The 24,279-nt window shown below is 43.4% G+C and overlaps 1 protein-coding gene across 3 annotated transcripts; it reads left to right on the plus strand.

Annotated features, from left to right (window-relative positions):
* The first annotated feature begins 2,403 nt into the window (after window positions 1-2,403).
* Znf202 (zinc finger protein 202) lies at window positions 2,404-24,279 on the plus strand. 3 transcript variants are annotated; one of them, XM_027411857.2, is made up of 8 exons: window positions 2,414-2,532; window positions 3,809-3,903; window positions 18,145-18,642; window positions 19,254-19,461; window positions 19,823-19,902; window positions 20,658-20,787; window positions 21,342-21,461; window positions 21,845-24,279. In XM_027411857.2, exons 3-8 carry the CDS (start codon window positions 18,241-18,243, stop codon window positions 22,813-22,815), a joined length of 1,911 nt encoding a protein of 636 aa, XP_027267658.1. In that variant the 5' UTR covers window positions 2,414-2,532; window positions 3,809-3,903; window positions 18,145-18,240; the 3' UTR covers window positions 22,816-24,279. The 3 variants fall into 3 exon arrangements, with proteins under 3 accessions (XP_027267657.1, XP_027267660.1, XP_027267658.1); XM_027411856.2 differs by lacking the exon at window positions 3,809-3,903 and having other exon boundaries at window positions 2,404-2,532; XM_027411859.2 differs by lacking the exons at window positions 3,809-3,903; window positions 21,845-24,279 and adding an exon at window positions 21,601-21,794 and having other exon boundaries at window positions 2,404-2,532.

Consider the following 24,279-nt stretch of genomic DNA (forward strand, 5'->3'; position numbering starts at 1 on the left):
AAATTTTACCCAAAGCCATTTAGACAATAGTTGAAATCACCTTGAATAAGAAAATAGAGCCATGCTTAACAGTCTCCAAAGAATAAAGTAACTAAAGAAGAAGAAGAAGAAGAAGAAGAAGAAGAAGAAGAAGAAGAAGAGGAGGAGGAGGAGGAGGAGGAGGAGGAGGAGGAGGAGGAGGAGGAGGAGGAGGAGAAGGAGGAGGAGGAGAAAAGGGCAGATGTGATAGAAGCAAGCAGAGTCAATGTCTAGTTTACCAGACCAATAGATGCCCAAATAACTGGGAAGGAATCTGTGTGTCTCTTACACATACTGACCATGCATGTGAGAGTAGAAGATATTAGCACTTGAATCGGTGGGCCTCAGTCAATGCATTGAGGACTGCATAGAAGAAAAAGGCAGAAATAAATACTCGTTTTTTTTTTTTTTTTTTTTTTTTGAGCCAAGACATCAGTTTCATACCTGATTCTCCCACCTGTTGATGCCAAGGTCCACAGCAACACCCTACTTTCACTCATCTTTTCTCAGGCTGAACTACATTTTCTCAGTTCTCCATTCTGCAGTCCACATTGATCCTGCACTGTCTCAGGCTCCATAATCGAAAGACCAAATTCTCATACTAAATTTCCACTAGTTGGTACTTAGCCTCACTAACAATATAATTTAAGAATGGACTAGGAAGCAAGCTCAAAAACAATTGTAGCTGGACAAGCAGCATGGAACTGATCCAGACTCCCTGAATGTGAGTGTCAGTGAGGAGACCTTGGAAATCTATGGGGCCTCTTGTAGTGGATCAGTACTTATCCCTAGCATAGGAATGGACTTTGAGAGCCCATCCCACATGAAGGGATACTCTCTGAGCCTAGACACAAGGGGGTTGGCCTAGACCCTATCCCAAAGAATATGACAGACTTTGAAGACCCCTATGGAAGGCCTTACCCTCCCTGGAGAGAAGAAAGAGTATGGGATAGATAAGGTGTTAGTTGGGGGGGGGGAGGCGGGGAGGGAGAGGGACCTGGGATTGACATGTAAAATAAGTTTCTTTCTAATTAAAATTTAAAAAAAAATTTTTATTAGACTTTAAAAAGAAAACCCCCAGAGCAAACAAGCTGTAAATTTCTGCACCTACCTAGAGAAGGAAGATGGACAAGAGGAAGAGAGGAAAACTGTCACTTGCTAGCAGTCACGTGGTGTGTGGGAGGGAAGGTACTTTAGAAAAAGATGGAAAGGGCCCAAAGTAACAGAAAAAGCATAGTTTGGCTCTGGGCAGTGTCCTAAGAAAGAGATAAAAAAAGGAAAAATTAAATCTGAGTCAGGACTCAGACGGGCAGACAGACCTGCAGAGCCCTCAAAGTGTTTCTGCCTCAACTGAACAGATCAGGTTTGAGGGGGAAAAGTAAATTATCCCATTAAAGGGGTAACTTTCCCCACTCCCATCTCTTTTACAATGGTCTTAGGTGAACCTGCATTCTGGAGGGGTAATCTCCTAGTCTGATGATTAACTCTCATGTCAGCCTGAAATGTTAGGTCTCCACCCAGGCCAGAGGTAGATTCCATTCTTTTGATCAGAAAGAAAGTTTTCCTTTTGATGGCCTCAACAAAGCCCTGGTCAAGGGTACTGTAACATCACTTTCATCCTCTCTACAGAATTCTGCCTCTCCAGCAAAAGCGATTAACATCTCCAGTTCAAAGTATGTTAAGCAATCAACAGCAATTTGTCCCATGGGCTGAAATGGTTTTTCAAGTCGCAGTTGACAAGAGAAAGCCTGAACATATTACCAAGTGACACACAGCGCAAAACTGACCGTAGAAACGTCAGTGTCACAAACAAAAGTGAAGAACTCGGATGAGGGAAGAAAAGTCCATAGGGCACCAAAATAACACACGAGGGCAAATAAAGAACATCGTCATCTTCTCCCTGAGCTTCCAACTACATTCCACTTTTTATTTCTAAGACCAACAATATTAGTTTGCCTTTTTTACGAGATGTGCACAGTTGACAGTCGGATGTGCCAGCGGTGCAGCAACAGCTGACTGTGCATGCAAGAGCCAGCATTCAAACTCAAAGCTTTCCTTTTTGTTTTTCCACGCTTGGAGGAAAAGAAAACTGTGTGGGAAGGAGGGGGTTCTCTCGTAGAGGTGTCGACACCATAACCAACATGAAAGATGAAAACAAAACCCTGTAGGAGGTGGACAATGAATCCCAGACCCCGGGAGTTGACTGAATTGTGGCCAAGGGACTGGGCATAGAGGGCAGCGGTGCAGGGGAGGCTTTTCCCGCATGGGTCTCTCTTTAGAGCCTCAGCCCTCAACCCGCAAAAACACGACAAGTGGGCCAAACCTCCCACTGCCTAGACCTGCTCCAGCACGGCCCGGAGGCGGGGCAAGCGGTCGCTTCCGGTTCCGGGCACGGAGGCCCCACGTGTTCCGACCCGCTGGGCCCCGCGCGACTCGGATCCCGCTCGGCTCTTTTGGCCGGGAGTGGGTGGAGGAGCGCGGTGCAGGGGAGGAGCCGCTGGAGCCGCGGGAGACGTGAGTGTCGGGGACCTAGCCGGCGAACCGGCACCGCAGCAGGCGGGGAGTGAGGACCGGGAGGGGCGGGAGCGTGGGGAGGGGCTGTAGACCCCGCCCCTCCGGCGTCCGGGGATAGCGGCTGCCTAGGGAAGGGGCGGCGGCGGGGTCCCCACGACCTGGGCGGTATGGCCCTGTCACCTCCCCGCAACCGGAATCGGGACGTCCGTAGACGGGTGGTGCTCCAGGCGTCTTCTCTGCTCAGCCACCTCCTTCCGCCCCCTCCCGGGGCCTGCGGACACGCACTGTGCCCCTCGGATTGCATCCATGCCAACTACTCCCTGTGCCCCAGAACCCAGTGGGGAGTGGTCTAGGCCCCTTTACACCCATCTTCCCTCCCTCCTCAGTCTTTTCACCCTGCCTCGCACACTGCTCAAGAACCATCTCGGCAGGCTTTCCATTCCCTCCTTCCCGGCGAACCCCGCCCCCTTCACTGGCGATCTTATCACCCGTGATCAAGCCAGGCTTTGGAATCGGTCTAGCTTGTGGCTCTCACCTGCCTTAGTGACAGACTCACAACTTCCCTGTAGCTAGAGGCTACTGTCTGCACTTGCAGCTTCCCTCTTGCTACCTCGGTGGCCTGTTCTCCACCTCACCGCACCAGCTGCGGGACTTGTCTTAGTCGGCTGAAAAGTTTGCTAGTTTCTATTCCTTGGCTGTACTGGTTCTCTTACACACTTTCTTCCCCCTGAGCCGTAGCTGTCAGTTCTCTGTAATGAACTGCCCAAAGGGAGGCATATGGGCCCAGATGATCTTGAACTGCCTTGGTCCTGGACAGAAGTACCACATGCAGGGTTTTGCCGACAGGCTACCCTTAGAAATACTATTTGTTCTCTGGCCATACTCTGTAGAGGAAAACCGGGGAAGGTACACTGAAGTCACAAAGCTCTCTCTGCAGCTTTTCGTCCAAGCAGCCCCATGGACCTTGATCCAGAAAACTACTTGAAAGAGGTGTCAGGATGGCTATGGAAGCCTTGTTGGGAGAAGCAAGTGACAGTGGAGTAGTTACTTTGTGCCATCTATCTTGTGTAGCTTTCTGCCATTACTGCCTAACATAGAAGGGTAGACAGCGTTGGAGGGAGGTGGGACATTTTTCTTCCTAGCACCATCAGACACTGATCTTTTCTCCTCTGCCCTCCATATACATACCCTTTTGCATTCTGTATAATTGCAGGAGACAGTCATTTCAAGGGCACTGCAAGATTTGTATTACTATGAGGGACTCTTGTCGTTACAGAAAATATAGGTGGCTGTGCAACTTGATAAGAGACATAAAACAGTTCTAGACTTTCTCCTCCTATTGTCTTCTTGCCTGAATATGGGCATCACTGGGTAAGTTGGTTCCTTTCTGCCTAAAGCCTCAAACTTACTTCCTTTGTCCATGTAGTGGGTATCAAGTTTAGCACACATGAAATGCTTATCAAATACAGAATGCTGGGCCTTCATGCCCAGAATCTGCATGTGAGGCCCAAGTGATGCTATGTGGTCTGGATTGATCACTTTGAGAGCCACTGTCATTTTCCAGATCTCATGACAGCCACTTTACAGAAGCTTGAGGACAAAGACTTGCAAATACTAATAATGTTGGCTTATCTTTAGTGGGTTTTCTTACCATTCAAGTCTGAGTTACTTGTGAAATGAAATGCCTTTAAGACAGAAAGCCAGATGCTAATCATCCATTATAGCCAGTTAAGATGAAATACTGATGAGGGTTTTGGTAGTTGATTTGTCTTTCTCTCCCTAATATTGTTTTGATTTTGATTTTGGTTTCTTGAGACAGGGTTTCTCCGTGTATCCCTGGCTATTCTGGAACTCATTATATAGATTAGGCTGCCCTAGAACAGCCAGAGCTCTGCCTGTCTCTGCCTCCAGGTGCTGGAAGTAAAGGCTTAGGCCCAGCTCCATTGATTTTCTTATTCCCTTGATACAGATCTTCCCACTCAGATCATTCAGGTTTTTCTGTGAATTCCTAATATGCTGAAGTCCCTGCTTTTTCCTGGTTGCTTGTTAAATTCAAGGTCAGAGCCTTTCATTTCTTCCCCCTTCTCTTCAGCACCTGGACTAGTATGGGATATAAAATTGAGGTTCAGTGTATGTTTATGGATTGAATCAACTCTGTGTACTTCTCCCCTCAAAGTTTCTCTCCATTGATATTAACGAGGTCTGTCTTTATTGAACAGGAAAGCAGGATAGACTTTACATTTAGACTTTGGAATACTACAGCTGTCCCAATGAAGGACTCATTACCAAGAAGCGCTGGTACCCACTTTCAGTGCTTCTGTATCCAAATTGGGGTGTGTATATATTGAGCTTCTTTTCTACAACCTGCCTGGAAAAATGATAGGCCCAAGAATATATTCTTGCTTAATGGACCCAGCTCACTAAGAAAAACCCAAAAATGACTCTTCTTGGTCAAACCACAGAGATCACAACCTTTATCATCACATAAATGCAAGAAAGCCTCAGCTCAAGCCAGAAAGAAGTCACCTAATACAGAGTAGTGGGTAAGCAGGATGTATTAAGTGTACAGACATAGAAGGTAATCTGTCCTGCGTTACCTACACCCACCCCTGGGATCCCACTACATTCTTGTTAGTTATCCTGTTCCCATTAAGTGATAGCTTCCCTGTTGTGAGATTGTCATTGACTGTGTTTGTTGTGGGACTTGATTGTGTCTGTTTAACTTTGGCTACCAAATAATAAATGCTGTTTTCTTCCAGGTGGATGTCAAGATTGGTGACCCTTACTTGTTCAGCTTCAGATTAATGTGTGGTATTTTGTTGTAAATTTGTGTACAATGATTGACCCACATTATTTAGGTCAATAACTAGTCCTGGGTGCTATGCATTAAATGTAGGAAGCTTCACATCATGTTGGAAGTTAACAAACATGGTCATAGTGGCCAGATATGCAATTCTGGTCTCTTAAAACATGTGCTTAAATCCAGCCTATCTCAGTTCTTGAGTAAACCTCTTTCATCACCCCTCACTAATCCATTGTGAACCAAACAATAAACAAAGCACTTGTCTTTGTTCCTTCTGAAGCCCCTCCTTATCACAATCCAGTTAGCTTCTCAAAGGATGACTCACTCTGCCTTTAGACAGAAAAATCATCTGCTTCAGAATGAGCTGACACAACTGGTTAAGGGGGCCACATATCACAAGGTAGAGCAAGGTGTAGAATGTAAGTCTCCTGTCTCTCAAGACAGAACTGTGTTAACCATTGCTACCTGTGTGTGTGACAGTAGAGAAACATTTTATTCATTTCTATACCATTAATCGCTATAGTTTTTATATTTTCAGTTTACCTTTTTCTCCATGACATTTTTACATCCAGCTTAAACCTAAATGATGACTACAAAGGCAGTCAGATTTCACAGTAGAAAATAGATAAACCTCTGCCCAACCTCCTGTACCAACCAGTATTTTTGACCTCTCCTCTCATTTCTTCCTGTCTTCTTCTTTTCTATTCCTCATTCTGTTTCTTAAAATCTATTTTAATAAGCTTTAAGCTAATATGACTTTAATGAAGGAAAAAGTAGCAAAAACCAACAAAACAAAGACAAAACCACGGTTTTCAAAGTAGGACTGTAGTTCAGTGGTAGAGCACTTGCCTAATTATGTAAAGTTCTGGATTCCATCCAAATACTTCCAAAATCAAACCAGTTTTTCAGCATGGTTCAAAGCACACTGATCATGGCATGTTTGAAGGCCAGAAGGCAGTGAATGCATTGCTTTGCTTTTCTTTGCCTTCTGGGTTGAACTTTCACAGGACTTGAGCTATACACTCACTGGATGTGACCCACATTGCCTCCTGCCAACTGCAGAAAGGGAAGGGCTTTGCTTTTGATTAAGTAGAGGCCTTTCTGGTTCCACCCTGTCATCCAGGTTCTATCCAATCTGTGCTCAACAACTCATTTCATTCAGTTTATAGAGCTTCCAGAGCATGGCCTGTTTGCTTTTTGGTTGAGTTTAGCACTTCACTTGTGGAAGACAGTAAACAGACCAGCCCTTTCCGTGTAATCTAATTTTTCTTTCAAAATTATGAAGAAATAAAATAGAATGTTTGCTTATTAGTTAAACCTTGATTTCTCAAAAGGATTTAAAAGAGCTTGAAGCAGAAAATTATGAGCCATATTGTGCATCTACCCTGTGCTGGATTCTATGGCAAGAGATTTTTGTAAATTGTTTCATTTACTCCATAAAATAAGTATGTGAGATAGGCAGTGTTAACCACATTTCAAGGATGAGACTAAGAGAAAAATAGTGCCATGTGGCTTATGAGAGTAGACATACATACCCAAGATTCCAAAGCCATGTTACCATTACATGGGAAGACTGGATGTGCATATGTATATAGAACAGTTGAAATAAGAGTGAGAATTTGGCTAGTGAAAGGACCATATTGTTGCATTCTTTAATTTTGTAGAGCAGCAATTTAGAAGAGAACAGTTAGAGGTTTAAATTAATTTTTTTACTCTACAACAGCCAGAAGGCCCTAGTAAGCTCCAGTAAGCACTTGCATTTGTCATTTGTGGAGAAGTGTGAACAGATATCCACATCAGGTAAGGTATAAATGACAGATCAAAGAAAGTGTTCTACCCATATCATTTGGTAAGCATTGAGTTCATTAGTAATAACCTGAGTAAGGAGTTACTCATAGGCACAGAGGTACCTGTATCACCAAAAAGTTCACCCAGAATGGACGACTCCCATAGTTCAATCTGCTCAGTCTGAAATCAACTCCACCAGAGTCTTCACCACCAGTTGCTTCCTGTTTGTATCATCTTGGAAAGATTCCTCATGAATCTGTAGTTGTATGTATGAGCTTCCTGAATCAATGAGCTTCCAGAGCCTAAGTTTCATTAACTTCATGAGGCTTATGAACTACACCCTACCACCTCTTCAAAGGGGGTATTTCGTTTGGGAAGAAATAGTTGCATAGCGTTCACTCCGTCCTGTGGCTCATCTGTTCTTTCCATTCTGTCTTCCAGCTTGTTCCCTAAGCCTTTGAAGGGATAAAAGAGATAGATTGTTTTCTTTTTTTCATAGAGACTTTTTTATTAGAAAGAAGATTGTTTTACATGTCAAGCCCAGGTCCCTCTCCTCCCCTGCCCCCCCCCAACTAATACCCTACCTATCCCATACCCTGTCTGCTCCCCAGGGAGGGTGAGACCTCCCATAGGAGGTCTTCAAAGTCTGACATATCCTTTGGGATAGGGCCTAAGCTAATCCCCTTGTGTCTAGGCTCAGTGAGTATCCCTGCATGTGGGATGGGCTCCCAGACTCCATTCCTATGCTAGGGATAAGTGCTGATCCACTACAAGGGGCCCCCATAGATTTCCAAGGTCTCCTCACTGACACCCACATTCAGGGGGTCTGAATCAGTCCAATATTGGTTTCCCAGCTATCGGTCTGGGGACCAAGAGCTCTCCCTTGTTCAGGTCAGCTGTTTCTGTGGGTTTTATCAGCCTGGTATGGACCCCTATGCTCATCCATCCTCCTCCTCTGCAACTGGATTTCAGTTCAGTTCAAGGTTTAGCTGTGGGTGTCTGCTTCTACTTCCACCAGCTGCTAGATGGAGGCTATAGGATGGCATATGAATTAGTCATCAATCTCATTATCAGGAGAGGGCATTTAAGGTAGCCTCTCCTCTGTTGCTTAGATTGTTAGTTGGTGTCATCTTTGTAGCTCTCCAGACATTTCCCTAGTGCCTGATTTCTCTTTAAACCTATGTCTCCCTCTATTGTATTATCTCTTATGTTGCTCTCTTCTGTTCTTCCCCCAACTCAACCTCCCTGCCCCATCATGTCTTCCTCACTCCTCCTCTTCTCCTCCTCTCATTGTCCTAGTTCCTAGTTCCCTCTTCCCTCCCCTCATGATCCCAATTTGCTCAGGAGGAGATGGATTATTTTCTTCCACTCAGTTATTCTCAGCAGCTTGTATCAGTCTCTGCTGTACCCACTTGTGGGGGTGGTGGGAGCAGCCTTACCTTCTGTATTAGAGGCTGATGACAGCAATAATCTGTGAATATAAACAGTTGTCTCAAAGGTAATTAGATATGTCACATCCACATATTAAAACAGAAACAGTAGTAGTCCCTGACCCGCCCTGTCCCTCCTGACCCCCTTGTCCCTCCTGACCTCCCTAGTCGCAAGTATTTGCTTTGGCTTAACAAAAGTAGATGTCAGCCCCTCCTGTAGAGCAGGCTTTAAGTCTAAGCAGAAAGCAGTTGGTTGCACATGTAGCAATTATGGCATTATTGCAACATCTGGCATATAATTCCTAACATGTTTATAGTGTAGTATATAGAATTTATATCTGAACAGGAGTGTTGGTGACATTTCTCCCACAGTAAAGTGTATAGCACCTTCTGGCACTATGAAAACCATCCAGCAACTAAGAAGCTTCTAGCTCAGTTCCAGATTGATTTCTTGTGTCACATAATCAAAGTATTCAATGTCTTCAGTAATAGAGTCTTCCCATTTAGTTCTAATGTGAAACCAACAGCAGTGGCAATAGCTTGTATGGAAAGCAGTAGGAGGTGAAGGGGACTTTGGGTCTCCTTGACCAATAACTCATAGGTAACCAACTCCTACCACTGGGGTTAACACTCAGCAAGCTTATGACTTCTGGGAGTGCTCACTCACTTAGGATGACTTCCTGAAGACACTTTAGACATTCTCATTGCTGTTTTTACTGTCCTTGCAGATTTTTTTCTAAGTCTGCAAGACACTCAATGTTAACATTATACCTTTTTACAGTGAAGGCAGAGTCTCCGAAGGCTTACCATCCATTCCAAGTAAATGCCGATTGGTCTAAGACAGCTAAAGAAAGAACTGTTTGTAAGGCCCAGTACAGCATGAAAAGATCCTGTTTGAATCATTTGGCTTTGTCACAAGATAAGTGTTAGTTATAGTTGTGTAGATGGGAAGTGCTACCTTATCCCATGCTCTAATCATAGTCATTCTCTCTAAGCCATCCACTCCATGCTGAGAGCCCGCTTTGCATTCCCTCATTGGGTCTTATGGGGACAGCTTGCACGGGTGTGCTAGCTTGGCTGAGTCCAAGTGGACCCTTATCTTCCATACTGCACATGCCACTAGACCCATCTCTGATTCTATCAAGCTTCAGGTCATTGTCATTGTCAGCCACATGTGGCTGCTAAAGGGGCCCTGGGCTAAGTGACCTCAGAATACCTTCCATGTTAGTGGCTGATGGCAGCTGTGGTCTATGGGTATAAGCCTCAGTATGCCTTTTTGCAGAGAAAACATTTACAGCATACTCTGGAGGACAGCTGTCTGCTCCTAGGGAAACCTCAGTCTATTCACCTGTAATGCTTTGTCATCCTTGTCTTGTTTCATCGGTTTATAGAACTGTTCAGGCTTTAAAGCTTTTGAAAATAAAATAAAATTTGGCCTTTTATCAACCCCCTCCTGAGAACTCCAGCTCACCCTAAGTCTTGCCACATTTGCCTTACAGTGACCAAGAAAGACCCCCTTACATGCTTTTCTGATCTTATTTTGATTATTTTAGCATCTTAAACTCCCAATATACATTCTGTTCTGAGTATTCAGATCCACCAGAACCTCTTCTGCCCAATAAAGATCATACCCTAGCATGGACTTAGCAATGCTACTAAAGCCCCTTATGAGTCCCAAGGTCGCCCCTGAGTCAACATCTTAACTTTCATCGGGTATCCCCGTCTAGTCCAGTGAGCTGGGTATCAATCACCACTTCTCACATATCCATTTCCTTCAGGAATGCTTTCCCTTCCTCTGTGGCTTTCCAGTTCCTGCTAATCCTGAAGGAAGTCTGAGCCAATGACAACCAAATGACCTAATGGCTTATATGAGCTCTACTTCAGAGACTGGTCTTCCTCACACTGCTTCAGCTTTCTATGTACTGTCTCAGGGAGGGATGAGTAGTTACACTTCTCAGTTTCTCCACTTCTTGATACTTGGACTCATCCCATCTGCCCTTGCCTCTCATAGCCTTATGAACCAGGCTATAAGGAACTCTCTCATACTTTGTTTTAGCATCCGTTCAGTTAAAACATCTCATATGTACAGCATTCCCTTATTCTGTACTGGGCCCAGGCACTCCATACCCTCTCATGCTGAGCCATGATTTTTCTCTTCCTTTGTGTTAAAGATTAGAATTGGGGGGTTATCTTCTTTCGCTTTTGCCCTCTTCACGGACTTACTTTCTCATGGAATCTCAGTTTTTAAATTGGGGGCGGTAGAGTGGAGTGCTTTTTAGAAGGAATCTAGTTTGTACTGTCCACCCTGCACCTGCCAAATGTAGGAAATGACAGCCTAGCATGCCTTATCATTTCACCTTCTTCTGCACCTTATTCCAAGTCAGGGTAGCATTCACATGTCTTTCATATCAGAATGTCTCCTTTACATGGGCGGGTTCTTCCGAGACAGATAGCTGAGCTCAGTTGTATACCTTTTCCCGGCAACAATGGCCATAATTGCTGCCTTAGCCTGCTTATGACTACATCCCATACATTCTCAAGCTCATCAGCTTTTTGGGGAATGCCCCCACAGTTGCATGGTAGGCCCAATTCACTAGGGAAGCGTACAACCTCATATCATGTAGATATGATGGTCAACTTGGCACTCCATTCTCACGTCTTTACCTTGGTGGCATGTATTATCTCCCATTACATGAGGTTGCCACTGCAGAAAGGAAGCACACTATCCCATATGAGAAAGGTGACATGGGATATATATCCCACGCATAGCCAATGCAGAAAGGTGGTGACATAAGAGTTGCCTCTGTAGATGCTCTAGTATCAGATCAGTCTTAGCTGCATACCTTAACCTGTCACAGTGACTGTGCAGCTGCTCCTCCCCAACTGTCTTTGACCCTTTCAGACCCTGTTCACTTGCCTGTTGTGTTTGTTGCATGTCTTTTGGAGGGAAGATGTGAACAAATAAATTATTAATGAATATCATACAATTTTAATGTGGTGATCTGGTAAGTTATTTAGGGTTACTTACAGGAGCATGGGTGAATCAAAGGCACCTACATCACAGAAAAGATCCCCCAGCTTAGGTGACAATTCATGAAAACTATCCCCCTGGATCTCCTTGCTTAACTTGTAGGCAGTGCCATCAAGGAGTTCGATGTCCACAGCTGTTGCTTACTGCTTGTATAACCCTGGAGATGGGTTTGATGAGCATAACTCAGCTTCCTGAGTTTTGTATGTTTTGTAAACATCCTAAGCCTTGTTTCATTACCTGCCTGAGTTTTTTGAACTTCCCTCTTCCTTTGGGAATGTTTCAATGTGGTGGGAACACACAGGATAGCTAGCTCTACTAAATATAATCATTTAATTCCAACTGCTAGCTACTTGTCTAAAAACTATTTTCCAATAAAAGGGGAGGTCACCCTTTTCCTGTAGCTAGAAAAGAAATCTTTTAGGTTACAAAATTACATATTTTGTATGTTTTCTATGCTCAAGAGAACTAAGTTAGAGCTACCTCTGTCATGTGACACTTTCAGATAAGGGACAAAGAAAGCTGATCCAGGAATAGTAGAATGGTCTTAGCTTTAGTTTTCCCATGCCTCCTCTCCTAGCCATTCTTTGGGTACTCTAGCAATTCGTGTTCAAGAGGCTTGAGACTTGTCCTGTCTTACCAAGTATCTTTGTAGACATTTGTCTTAGTGACTCTTCTAACCAAATCATTTACTACTCCCAACCTAGTTATAGACTCTAGCATGGTGTGCCCAAGAGCGACACCTACTTCAGGGTGACTGCTATGGGAGACACTGGTGATAGGGAGTGAGCATTAAGCAGAGAGGCAAGCTACCCAGGCCCCAGGATTTGTTGCAGAGCCACCAGGTTTGATATCAGGGTTTGATCTTGCTGTGGAACTCTTCCAAAGACACCAAAAAAAAAAAAAAATGTAATGGAATCGGAAGGCCAACAAATACCAAGGCATCGTGCGTGTAGCCTCACACATCCCATGAATTGAAGAGGAGGGAATAAAACACCATATCTTCCATGTTGTCTCCATTAATGCTTGACATTTGCATAGTGTATTTTAACTCATGGCACCCTGCTGCATTACAGTAGCTATCTGCAGACAACTTTACCTTTCACATGGACTTTGGTATGTGTGTGGATCTGGAGCTGGAACGTGCTGCTTTGGATACATGATCTATAGCTTTACTCAATTGTCATGCTTATTCCATTCCCATCTCCTTCCCCTCTTCATTCCCACTATTGCTGACCTCTTTCCCTCCACCTTGCTTTTTGAGGCTGCTAAATTGAATGCAAAGCAAGCAGCAGAAATATCAACTGAGGAGCATTTAAAAACCCTGGCAGGATTTATGTGGCATGGGTGAATTCCCTATCCCTTGGAGAGTAAAGCCACCCAAGGCAGGTTCCCTTCAATCAGTACATGCATTGTATGGAATCTCTTATACCTGATGCTCCTTGAAGACCAAGGGATTCCTAATTTACTTTACTGAACATTGGTTTTTAGACTTTTAAGTAATAGAGATCTTTTTAGGAAGCTAGGTTACCCTGTATAGCAGCTCTGTTTATCTGCTTCACAGGAATGAATGTTAGGGTAAAGAGATAAATATTGGAATGCTTTATATGGGTAAATAATGAATATTGGTATTACATTAAGTTATTTAATGTCTGGTTGGTACTCACTAAGGCTGATTGAAATCTCAAAAAAAAATGTTTTTCTCAAATGCCCAATTTTATGTAATGTGTGACCTGAAGATTACTCTATCACACTGAAAACCACTGAGAATGAATGTCCTATTTACTCAAAATTGAGCAAACAATAATATGTCTGTATTCACTTACCCAACACACATTGTGCTGGACATATGACTAAATAATAATTAATATGACATGAGAGCTATCTTTCCCAGAGACAGAAACTCAGGAAATGTTATATGCCCTCATCAATTATGAAGCAAGTACTTACTGTTTGCCAGATTTTGAGCAGGGTACCACATGCCCTTCCCTTCAGACCCTAATTAGTTTCATGAGTTATCCTGCCACCAGAGGAACAATTTTTATAACACAGTGCATACTGTGAAATGGAGAGACCCCGTTTTTTATTATGCATAACCTGGGAGGCAGTCAGTTAAGAAAAAGATTGGGAAGAAGACTGGAATTAGGCAAGTGAAGGCTTAGTGATGGTATTGCAGGGATCTTAGAAAATCTCATGAAACGGAAACAGGAGATACAAAAATAGTAAGCTGAGCAGTGGCTCTCATGGAAGTGGCACTCATGCTAGAAAAGAGAGGTCCCCAGAGGCCAGGCCCTGAAGAACCTTGAGTATCAGATTCTCTGGTGAGACAAAACTCTTTTGGAGGATTGGAGAGATGTTCCCAGTGTTTGTTAGCAGCACTTGCTGCTCTCACAGACTGAAGTTCTGTTCCCAGCACCCATGTCAGGCAGCTCACAATCACCTGTAACTCCAGCTCCAGGGAATCCAACCTCTTTTGGCCTGCTTGGGCAGCTAGACACACATTAAACCAAAATAAATCTTTTTTAAAAAAATCACTTGAGATCCAAATAACATAATAAAACTATTTTTCAGGAATACCCTGAAAAGTTAATGTTAAAACCAATTGCAGATTACTGAAATCATTATTGATGAGCTAGAAACAAATGAAATTCTGCCCATTTTTAATTCTACCAAAAAAATACAACTTCACTCAAGATGAGCATAAAGTAAACACAAATGCAAGCTATCCAGAAGTAGAGAAACTTAGCACAAGATGACATAGGAATGATAGAACTAGGCAAGATGGTTTAGTGAGTAAAAGCACTTGCTGCCAAGCTTAAAGACCTGACCCATGGAACCCACTTGGTAGACAGAGAACCACCTTCTGCAAGTGGTCCTCTGCCCTCCACATATGCAACATGACATGGACACATTCACACACGGTTTTTAAAAAGAATTACAGAACTATCAAACACATGGAAGCTATATGGCAAATGGTTGAGGACAATATAATGAAGTAACTTGGATTAAAGGAAATTTGGGGACCATGTGATCACTGGCCATGAGTCATATAAAGTGCAGCAGTAGTTACAGAACAGCTAGTGAGAGGCAAGTGATAACCTTGAGTGTTGGTTGCAGGCAGCTGCAGTGCAGAACAAAATGATTGACAAATAAGGAGTCCCTGGGATGGATAACATTCTTGTCTGGAGGAGGACAGAGCCTGTTTTTACAGTTGTAAAACCTGAAATCGAGTGGTTCAGTCAGCATAGTACCTGACACAGGCCAGTGCTTTTCCAGGGTTGAGACTAGTCATTCAAATATGGTAGGTTGTCATGCTCAACTAGAGAATTTAATGCAGCTGAAGACTTGATGAATTTGAAAGACATTTTGTTAGAATTAACAAGCCTCAATGAACTAGGAAAGTATAAGTATAGATATGTAAAGATTGGTGTTGGCTGCTAAGGTAGAAAAAAAAGCGGAGATTCATTCATTTTAATTTATTGTCTTCTTTGTAATAGACTTTGGAGAGTAAAATTTACAGTTCCTAACATCAAGAAATTTCACAAGGAAAACAAATAGTGGCTGTGTAAGACTAGGTAATGACAGAGATGGACCAGGTCGCTTTTGACCTGGGTCATTTCTAACCATGTATAATGGTAGAGAGAATAGGATTCGAGGAAACATCTCAGAAGACATGAAACCTAAGCTATGTCTTACAAGAGAAGTAAAGTTTAGCCTAACTAAAGGTGATGGGTAGGAAAAGTAGTGAGTGACTTTCCTCCAAGCCAACCAACTGCCATCTTGGAGCATTCAGCTGTTCCCCCTTGCAAAGGATCCCAGCTGGGCTTGTTTATAGTTCTCCCCTACCCATCCAACTGCTTCCTATCAACTGGCAAATCTGCACATTCCCTGGGGGAGGAGCCAAAATACAAACACACCAGGGAAGACTAGAGCAGGGCCTTCATCTATGCAGCTTTTAGGGAAACCTTACATCCCTGCTGGGTAAAGCTTTCCAGGTGTGTCTCTCTGGGGGAGGAGTGACCACACCCCTGTAAGTAACCCTCTACCTGTTCTCCATAAGGATGCCTAATAAACACTTTCATTCCCCAGAATGAGGTTTGTTGGAACCATGCCTCCATTTGTTGTTAGGAACATAGAACAAGGGGTAGCTATTGCTTATGTTCCCCCTGGGAAGGAATTTTAACAATGTGTATTCAAAGGCTAAAGTGCATGGGGCACTTGTAAATATTGTATGTACCCAGTTCAGGAATGCGTGGAGGGGCTAGCTGTAAAGGATAGCAAAGGGAATAACAAGATTAAGGCCCACTAGAGTGTGATATGCTTAAAGACCTTTCTTACTCATGTAAGAAAAAAGCTGGAATGGGCAGAGGGGCTTCACTAGGGGAAGAACATGTCCAGATTCACTGTGACTACTAACACTGGTAACACTGAAGGTCAGCGTCCAAACTTTTTACCATGCAAATAATGTCATCTACAAATTGTTGACTATATTCATAGCTATCCTGAGAAATGTATGACCCACAGGCTGCCAATAGACATACCTGCTAAAGAATGGTAACTTGAAGATTGCAACTCCAGAGACAGTTGTGGTTATCAAATTGAGAACTGCTTAGAACGTCACTAAAGCAAGGAAGTGAAAAAGGAAGAGCTGCTAAGAAATAGCCACACACCCTGTAGCAGTGAAAAGAGGACAGAGTGGAGAGTGTGTGCAATAGGCACAAGCTTCAAACTGCAGAGAGGCTGAAAAAGCCATGCTGTTGACCCTCAGTGTGGCATTATAGCAGGTGGTAGAGAGAATGGGTAAGATACACTATAGAGTACCACATGTCTTAACAGGGTTTGAGATGATCTTATTAACATCGTAAACACTACTCTTATAAAATGGAGTAATGTCATTGGAAGTATACGTTAAAACTTTAATAGTTAAAACACTGAAGTTCCATCTCCTTCTGAACACAGAAAACAGTAAGACATCTAATCTCAAATATACACTAACAGACAGTATTATCATTCCATTCTGTTGATGAGAAAAGTCATTTATAGAGAAAACTTCCCACTGGGTTGCACACTCCATACATACTAAATGATAGCAAGCAAATTGAGGCACTCTTAACTTCCCTTACTTTCTTTGACATTGCCCAGTGAAAGTTCTCAATAGAATGACAAGTAGCATTTCTAAAGACATAACTGTCTACATATACTGAACCAGAATGTCTTGGGACAGTAATGCACAGAAAAAGCTTCACAACTGATTTACTATATTTTACTCATGGTTGAGTATACATAGAAAATCATGGCTGTAGTTCAGGCAAGGTGGTGAGGACCACACTGAAATAGCAGGAAGGAAGAGGAGTAAACATTTAGAAGTTTAAGAGACAGGAAGCACTGTTTGGCCAATGACTAGCATTCTCATCTGTTAGCTCAGTCTTAATTATCATAAATCTATATATTTTATAAGACTTATCGGACGCCTTATTGGCGTCCCTCCTTGCCGGTGGCTCACATCCTGCCGCTGGAGGAAGAAGGGGAAAAGAGGCCTTTCCTGTTTCATCTTCTCTTAAATATGAGTCTCCTTGCTATGTCACTTCCTGCCTGGATCATCACTTCTCTACTACATTTCCCAGAATCCTCTTTGACTCCTAGTCCCATCTACTTGCTGTCTCATTTGCCAAACAGTATTTTATTTAACAATAAGATAAACATACACAGAAGTACTTCCCCCATCAGGAAGGGTTTAGTAAATTTTGAACAATGAGAAAGAATCAAAGTTGAGGCCAAGGATTAGTAAAATGAGGTGGGTTTTTTTGTTTGTTTTTTGGTTTTTTTTTTTTTTTTTTTAACAATTGGTCCCTGCCAAGGCAGGAAGAAAGTAAGTTTGCAAGCAATAAATGAATGTCCTTTGTGAACTTGAAGACCAGTAAGTCATTCAGCTAAAGGTGTTTTTGTAAGATAAGGGCAGGCTTTTGGAGTGTTACTCATATTAGGGTCTTGTAAGCTGTTTCTTGAAGTCTTTTTATTAGACCAATCAGGTACCTTAGGCAAGCAAGGTAAAACAGATGCAACACATCTTTACATAATTAAACACACATCCTTACATCATTAAAAAATGCATTCTAAACAAAAGTAACACACCTTTACACAGTTAAAGTAATATTCTGCAGCATAAGCAAATGTAACACATCTTTGCCTAGTTAAAATATTCCACAACAATGGGGAGCTCAGAATGTGCTGGCTATAGTCTAGACAGGAAATGATGGAGCCATACTAAAGAAGTCAGCAGGAAGGAAGTGAGAGAAAGACATTAGGAGGTAGAACTACAATATTAAGGATATAGCCATGTACTGCTTTGCTCCAGTCTAGGAGCCTTGCCTAGGAAATGAGGGTAGAGGACCTTGCTAGGCTATGGATATCCTATCCCAAGTGGATTTCATTACAACATACAGTTATAGAGACTGAAGGAGGACAATTATTTAAGAAGTGTGGGGAGGATTACAAAGTCACAACTGTTGTCTCTGCATAGCTGCAGGCATCTATTCTCTTTCATCTTTGCCTCTCTATCCTAGGTCCCTTGGGAGGAACCCCGTGAGGTACCCAGTCTGAAATGTGTTAATGCCAGTGTGAGGCCTAAATGGTGTAATAACACACCCAACAGCCAGGAAATGGCTACAGCCTTGGAACCAGAGGACCAAGATCTTTGGGAAGAAGAAGGAGTCATGATGGTGAAACTGGAGGATGACTTCACCTGTGGGCCAGAGTCTGCATTGCAGGGGGATGACCCTGTGCTGGAGACCTCTCACCAGAACTTCCGATGCTTTCGCTACCAGGAAGCCTCTAGCCCTCGAGAAGCTCTCATCAGACTTCGAGAGCTTTGTCATCAATGGCTGAGGCCAGAGAGGAGAACGAAAGAGCAGATCCTTGAGCTGCTCGTGCTAGAGCAGTTCCTCACTGTCCTACCTGGAGAACTGCAGAGCTGGGTGCGAGGCCAACGACCAGAGAGTGGCGAGGAGGCAGTGACACTTGTGGAGGGTTTGCAGAAACAACCCAGGAGACCAAGGCGGTGGGTGAGGAGGGGGAGTCCTGATCTGTGTGATGTGGAGGGGGCCTGTTTCCTGAAAGACTGGATATAGGGAGAGTATGAGGACCCCATAAATTATCTTCTAATTTTTACTGGTTCTGTTTTTGGTTTATGTCTAGATCCATGAGCCCCAACAGGCCAGGGATGTCTGTGTGTATGAGTGTGGCTTTCTAGAGTTTGAATCACCTGCCTGTGCCACCTGAAAGTTGGATTTTTTAATTTCATTGGAGGCGGAACCTTGGGGTCCTATAAAGCAACTAGTAGACTTCCTCGAAGTTCACCTAGACTCTTAACCCCAGGACCCTTTCCTCGAATAGTAATCTGGTGAAGCAAACAGTAGAAGGAGATCTGAAACAAGGAAGGACAGAAACCTCAGGGCCCGAGATGACTGAAATAAAGTTTAAAAGTAGAAAAGTCAAATAGTCCTCTGTCTTGTCTTTGCAAAGATAACTGGTTCTTCACATACCTATGCAATTTGAGTTTCCTTTCCTTATCTGGTTCCCTCTGGGAGTGGTCCTTCTAAAATAACCCCTGATGATAGACAACTGGGAATTTCCTCCTGACTCCATGGTGACTGGAAGTTAAAATTATTCCCAGGTAACCGTCCATGTTCAGGGGCAGGAAGTCCTGTCAGAGGAGACACTACACCTAGGGGAGCCGGAGTCCTTCAGTGAGCAACAAGATCCAACACAGACCTTGACTCCTGAGCAGCCCCATGAGGAAGCCCTCCAGAGCACAGATCTGGGGACACTGGAACAGGAGAGCTTGCAGCATGAAGGGGAGCACCAGCCTCTACAGGAAAGTGGTAGGAAGGAGCCTCAGCAGGAAGCAGAGATTTGGGCAAAGTGAAATGGAAATAGGGGGTTCTCCTGTACCACACAGGCTGGAAAGCTGTAAAGGAAAGAAAACACAAACTCTTGATGTTGAAAACAGAAAGCACCAACTAGAACCTGCCTCAATATGGGGCCAAGTTTAAATAGTGGTATTCTTGAGTGCTCCCAACATTCCAGTGGGGTTATGGGTGATGGTGGATAGGATAATTCACCTTAGACCAGTTTCTTGATTCTCTTAAAAGAGAAGTTAAGGCCACTTTTTGTTCAGTATTATAGAGGACACTCAACCTCTTGCACTTCATGCTACTGATCTCTGTCTCCTTTTTTTCCCAGTGCCCCGGGATCCAGACCTTCCTGCAGAACACGGGTCTAGAGATCCGGAGATGGTCGCTCTTCTCACTGCTCTCTCTCAGGTAAGTCCTAGTTCAAAACACATATTTGAAGATTTGTTGGGTGTTAGCCGTATGCTGAACAAATCAGGAATACAAATATGCACACTTAGACTGTAAGTCTTCAGTTCTGTGGATACACAGGATAGGGAAAGAAACTATGTAAAATTAAATAATGGTTTTCAACTTCAGTCTTCATAGTCTCTTTATTTGCCAGAAATACTAACTAAAGGTACTTAGTGGGGTTATTTTTGCAGTATTCAGTACAATTTTTACATTAAGTAGGTTTTACCATCTGTAAGAATGGCTCACATGACTGCTGTGATATTTATGAAATGTCCCTCTAGATAGCGTCAGATCCTATCTTTATCTGAAATTACGTGGCTGAGAAAAGGGGATAGAATTCACTCACATCTTCCATGTTCTGACTATAGATGATAATAGTCAGTGTCATTTGGAAAAGAATCCTAGCAAAAAAATTATTTTTACAGAGACCTCCCATTAAAACCCCAAATAGGGAGTTGAATGATTTAAGCTCTGTCTTGGGTTTTAAACAATACCCTAAAGAGGAGTGTAGTCTGGCCTGAGGAAACACAGTGGGTTGGAGGAGCAGAAGCAAGATCAGCGCTTTCCTCAAGTGCTGAAGGCTCAGAAGCAGCAGCAGTGGGAAACAGGCTTCTGCCTTTCAGTGTTCCCTTTGTCTTTGGGTGGACTCTGTCCCAAAACACAGTAGGCTACCTGAAGCATCACATCCTCATTGGATCCTTGTATCATTTCAGGGACTAGTCACATTCAAGGATGTGGCTCTGTGCTTCTCACAGGATCAGTGGAGTGATCTGGATCCAACACAAAAAGAATTCTATGGAGAATATGTCTTGGAGGAAGATTGTGGAATTGTGGTCTCTCTGTGTAAGGAGTTGCATGTATTTCCAGGATATTCTAGCCACAAACATCTTTTTCCTATCGGAGTATAGGGAATCAAAGACCTTGGACTCCATGAACTAAACTTTCACTTATGCATGCCTACCCCACAATGAGATTAAAGACCAGTTAGCTGAAGAAGATGATAACCTTCCAACTGAAGGGAAGAAATAAAGATGCTTGGAAAGATGAATGGAAAACATAAGTGGGAGAATACAGTTATAGTTCTTTGAGCTTTTAATATTTAGCTTTTGAAGTAAGCATAGGAGTTTTTGAAGCAATCAAAACAAAGATAATCTGCTTTCCTTGACAGGAGGAAAGGAGCAAAGCTCACAGTAAATAGTCTAGTTACTGAGACTCAGGTGCAGGCTCAAGAAATGTGCAAGATGGGCAGCACTTAGAGGCGCCAAGCTAAAGACTAGTAATATCTGAACCAGTTAACTTGTGTATTTGCTCTGCCACCTACCAGTCCATAAAGATCTGCTCTTAACTCGAGGAAGTATGAACCAATCGTGATATCCTTTTTTCCATCTCTTGAGCAGCATTTCCAATTCCCAGACTAGATGATACCTCCCAGATTAGTGAACAAGAGCCTCAGGTCCCAGATGTCCAGCAATCTCAAGAGCCTACAGAACCAGAAATCCTGAGTTTCACCTATACAGGTGAGGAGTAGCAGACAAATCTGACCACCACACTGGACAGTTGCCCCTAGTCAGTGTGCCTCTTTCCTCCTAGGACATTTCTCATTGGTTCTCTTTCATTATTTTGTCTTTTACTTTTTGTTATGGTTTCACTTTGTAGCCCAGGAATTGAACTCACAATCCTGCTTCATCCACTGCAGTGGTCATATCCTGTACCCACTCACTGGTTCTTCTAATACTCCATCCATCATCAATGTCTTTCTCTGGAAGCCAGACCCTTCTGCCATTCATCTCTTCTGTGTTCTTCCTGTCATTTGTTAGAAAAGCTATTAAAAATCCTCTTGTGTTATAGAAGGTATTGTGGTTGCTATAGCTTCTCCTTTCTATTCTTGCCCCTTCTCTAGGAGACTTGAGTGAAGATGAGGAAGAACGCATTGAACAGGAAGATACACACAGGTCTATTTTGGCAGACGCAGAAATTCACCAGACTCCAGATTGGGAAATAGTCTTTGAGGATAATACAAGTAGACTTAATGAAAGAAGATTTGGCACAAATATTTCTCAAGTGAATAGTTCCACAAATAGTAGGGAAACTGTTCCTGGCCACTCCTCAATAGGGAGGCAACATCACTGCCCTCTATGTGGAAAAAGTTTCACATGTAATTCTCATCTTATTAGGCACTTGAGAACTCACACAGGAGAAAAGCCCTATAAATGTATGGAGTGTGGGAAAAGTTATACACGGAGCTCACATCTTGCCAGGCACCAGAAAGTCCATAAGATGAACCCTCCTCATAAACATCCTCCAAACAGGAAGAATGTAGATGGCCCTCTGGCCCAGTCTGAGGGAAATGCCCGCGTGGAGAAACCCCATAGCTGTGATGATTGCGGAAAACATTTCCGTTGGACTTCAGACCTGGTCAGGCACCAGAGGACACATACAGGAGAAAAACCATTTTTCTGTACTGTTTGTGGCAAAAGTTTCAGCCAGAAATCTGTGTTAACAACACACCAAAGAATCCACGTTACAGGCAAGCCCTACTCTTGTGGGGACTGTGGAGAGGACTTCAGTGACCACGGACAGTATCTGACACACCGAAAGACACATGGGAGCGAGGAGTTCTATGTCTGCAATGAGTGTGGGCGCTCCTTCAACCATAGTGCTGCATTTGCCAAGCACGTGAAAGGCCATGCTTCAGTAAGGAACTGCCGATGTGATGAATGTGGTAAAAGCTTTAGCAGGAGGGATCACCTCGTCAGACATCAACGAACACACACTGGAGAAAAGCCTTTTACCTGTACTACCTGTGGGAAAAGCTTCAGCAGAGGGTATCATTTAATCAGGCACCAGAGAACACACACAAGAAAGACCTAGCTATGTGCCGTGTATGGAGAACTTTGTTCAGCCCTCAAAACTGGGATGGGATGGGCTCTGTGTCAACCCTAGAAGACCTTTTCTGAGGCATCTCTTTGACTTGCCCATACCTTATGTCACCTCTTCCAACACCCAAACAAAAGCCCTCACCAGAACTTCTCAACTTTTCTCAGTTGAGGCTTCTTCACTAGCATACTCCTGCCTCTACCTCATGGGTATGAAGTAGGAGATTTGGGACTTTAAGAAATTTTGCTTATTATATTTTCAGAAACTTAGGCTGTTCTATATCCTGAAGACTACTTACCAGCCTCAACTTCAATGTGGTCAAGGATTAGGTCTTATAAGGGACCAACCTAAAGGGGTCTGTCCTTACTGGGCTCAAACCGTAAAGCACACAGCCCTAAACTCAAGACAGGAGGGAGATCTGTGTCCTCAGTGATTTGCCACACACTGCTGGGCTAGCTACAGGTTCCTCACTCACTCACCTCTTCACTGTATACTTTCTTTTTTGCTGGAGAAAAGGGGGAGAGTGTTAAAGGACAAATCCTTAAGGCTGCTTCACAGGGATTTTGGAAGCTGCTCCCTTTCCCATTGTCAGAATGACACCAAGTGCCATACACTGCTGCAAAAGCCTTGTGGGGTGCACCATCCCCTGTCTAAATACTCCTGTCTTAAGCTTTTCTACTGGTCAGCTACTGTCAGTTTTGTCCCTTACATGCCTGCTACAAGAAAGGGGTAGTACTGGAGTGCTGAAGAATTCAGTGCAGCATAATTAAGCAATGGTGAAATCCTTTACATTCCCACACAATGCCTAAGCCTATCCTTCATTTGGGTTGTGAGAGGGAGTCTGAAGCACAGTCAGCATAGAAAGGCACTGTAACCAGTGCAGAATCACAGTTGACTGGGTAACTTCATTTACATAAGGGAAACTAGAGAAGATGTAAAAACCACATTGGAAGGTGTGAAACAGCTGTTGCCACTGGCCAAGACCATTAGGACTATTCTGACACCTGGTACTTGGTACTCCTGCCTCCATTCTCCCATGTCAGGGAACATTATGGACCCTAGTACTTTGGACCCTGAGAATTCACCAGAAGTACATGGATTTTTATATGTGTGTGGTTATTTGGGTTTTTTATATATGTGTTCATTTTCATGTAACTGTGAACTAAAACGTAGTATCTCCTGGTAGCCCAAGGGTCTTTTACCTGTTCTAGGTCCCTTGGAGGCTGAAAAAGTGTGAACCTTGCTTGTCTGGCCCTCTGAAAAGGACTGAGGAGAGATGCTTCAGAAATGGAGCACAGGTGTGGAATTAAAGCATGGAAAGCAGATAGACATGTGTGCCTGCTTTCTTCTGCCTGTTTCACAATCACAGGGGAGTGTGGTGGATCAGCAGCACACCTGCCCATGCCAGTCATTGATGGACAAACATATGGAATAAATAAAGCGATACTTGTAACCAAG

The sequence above is a fragment of the Cricetulus griseus genome, chromosome 4 (assembly GCF_003668045.3).
Source record: "Cricetulus griseus strain 17A/GY chromosome 4, alternate assembly CriGri-PICRH-1.0, whole genome shotgun sequence".
Classification (NCBI taxonomy): domain Eukaryota; kingdom Metazoa; phylum Chordata; class Mammalia; order Rodentia; family Cricetidae; genus Cricetulus; species Cricetulus griseus.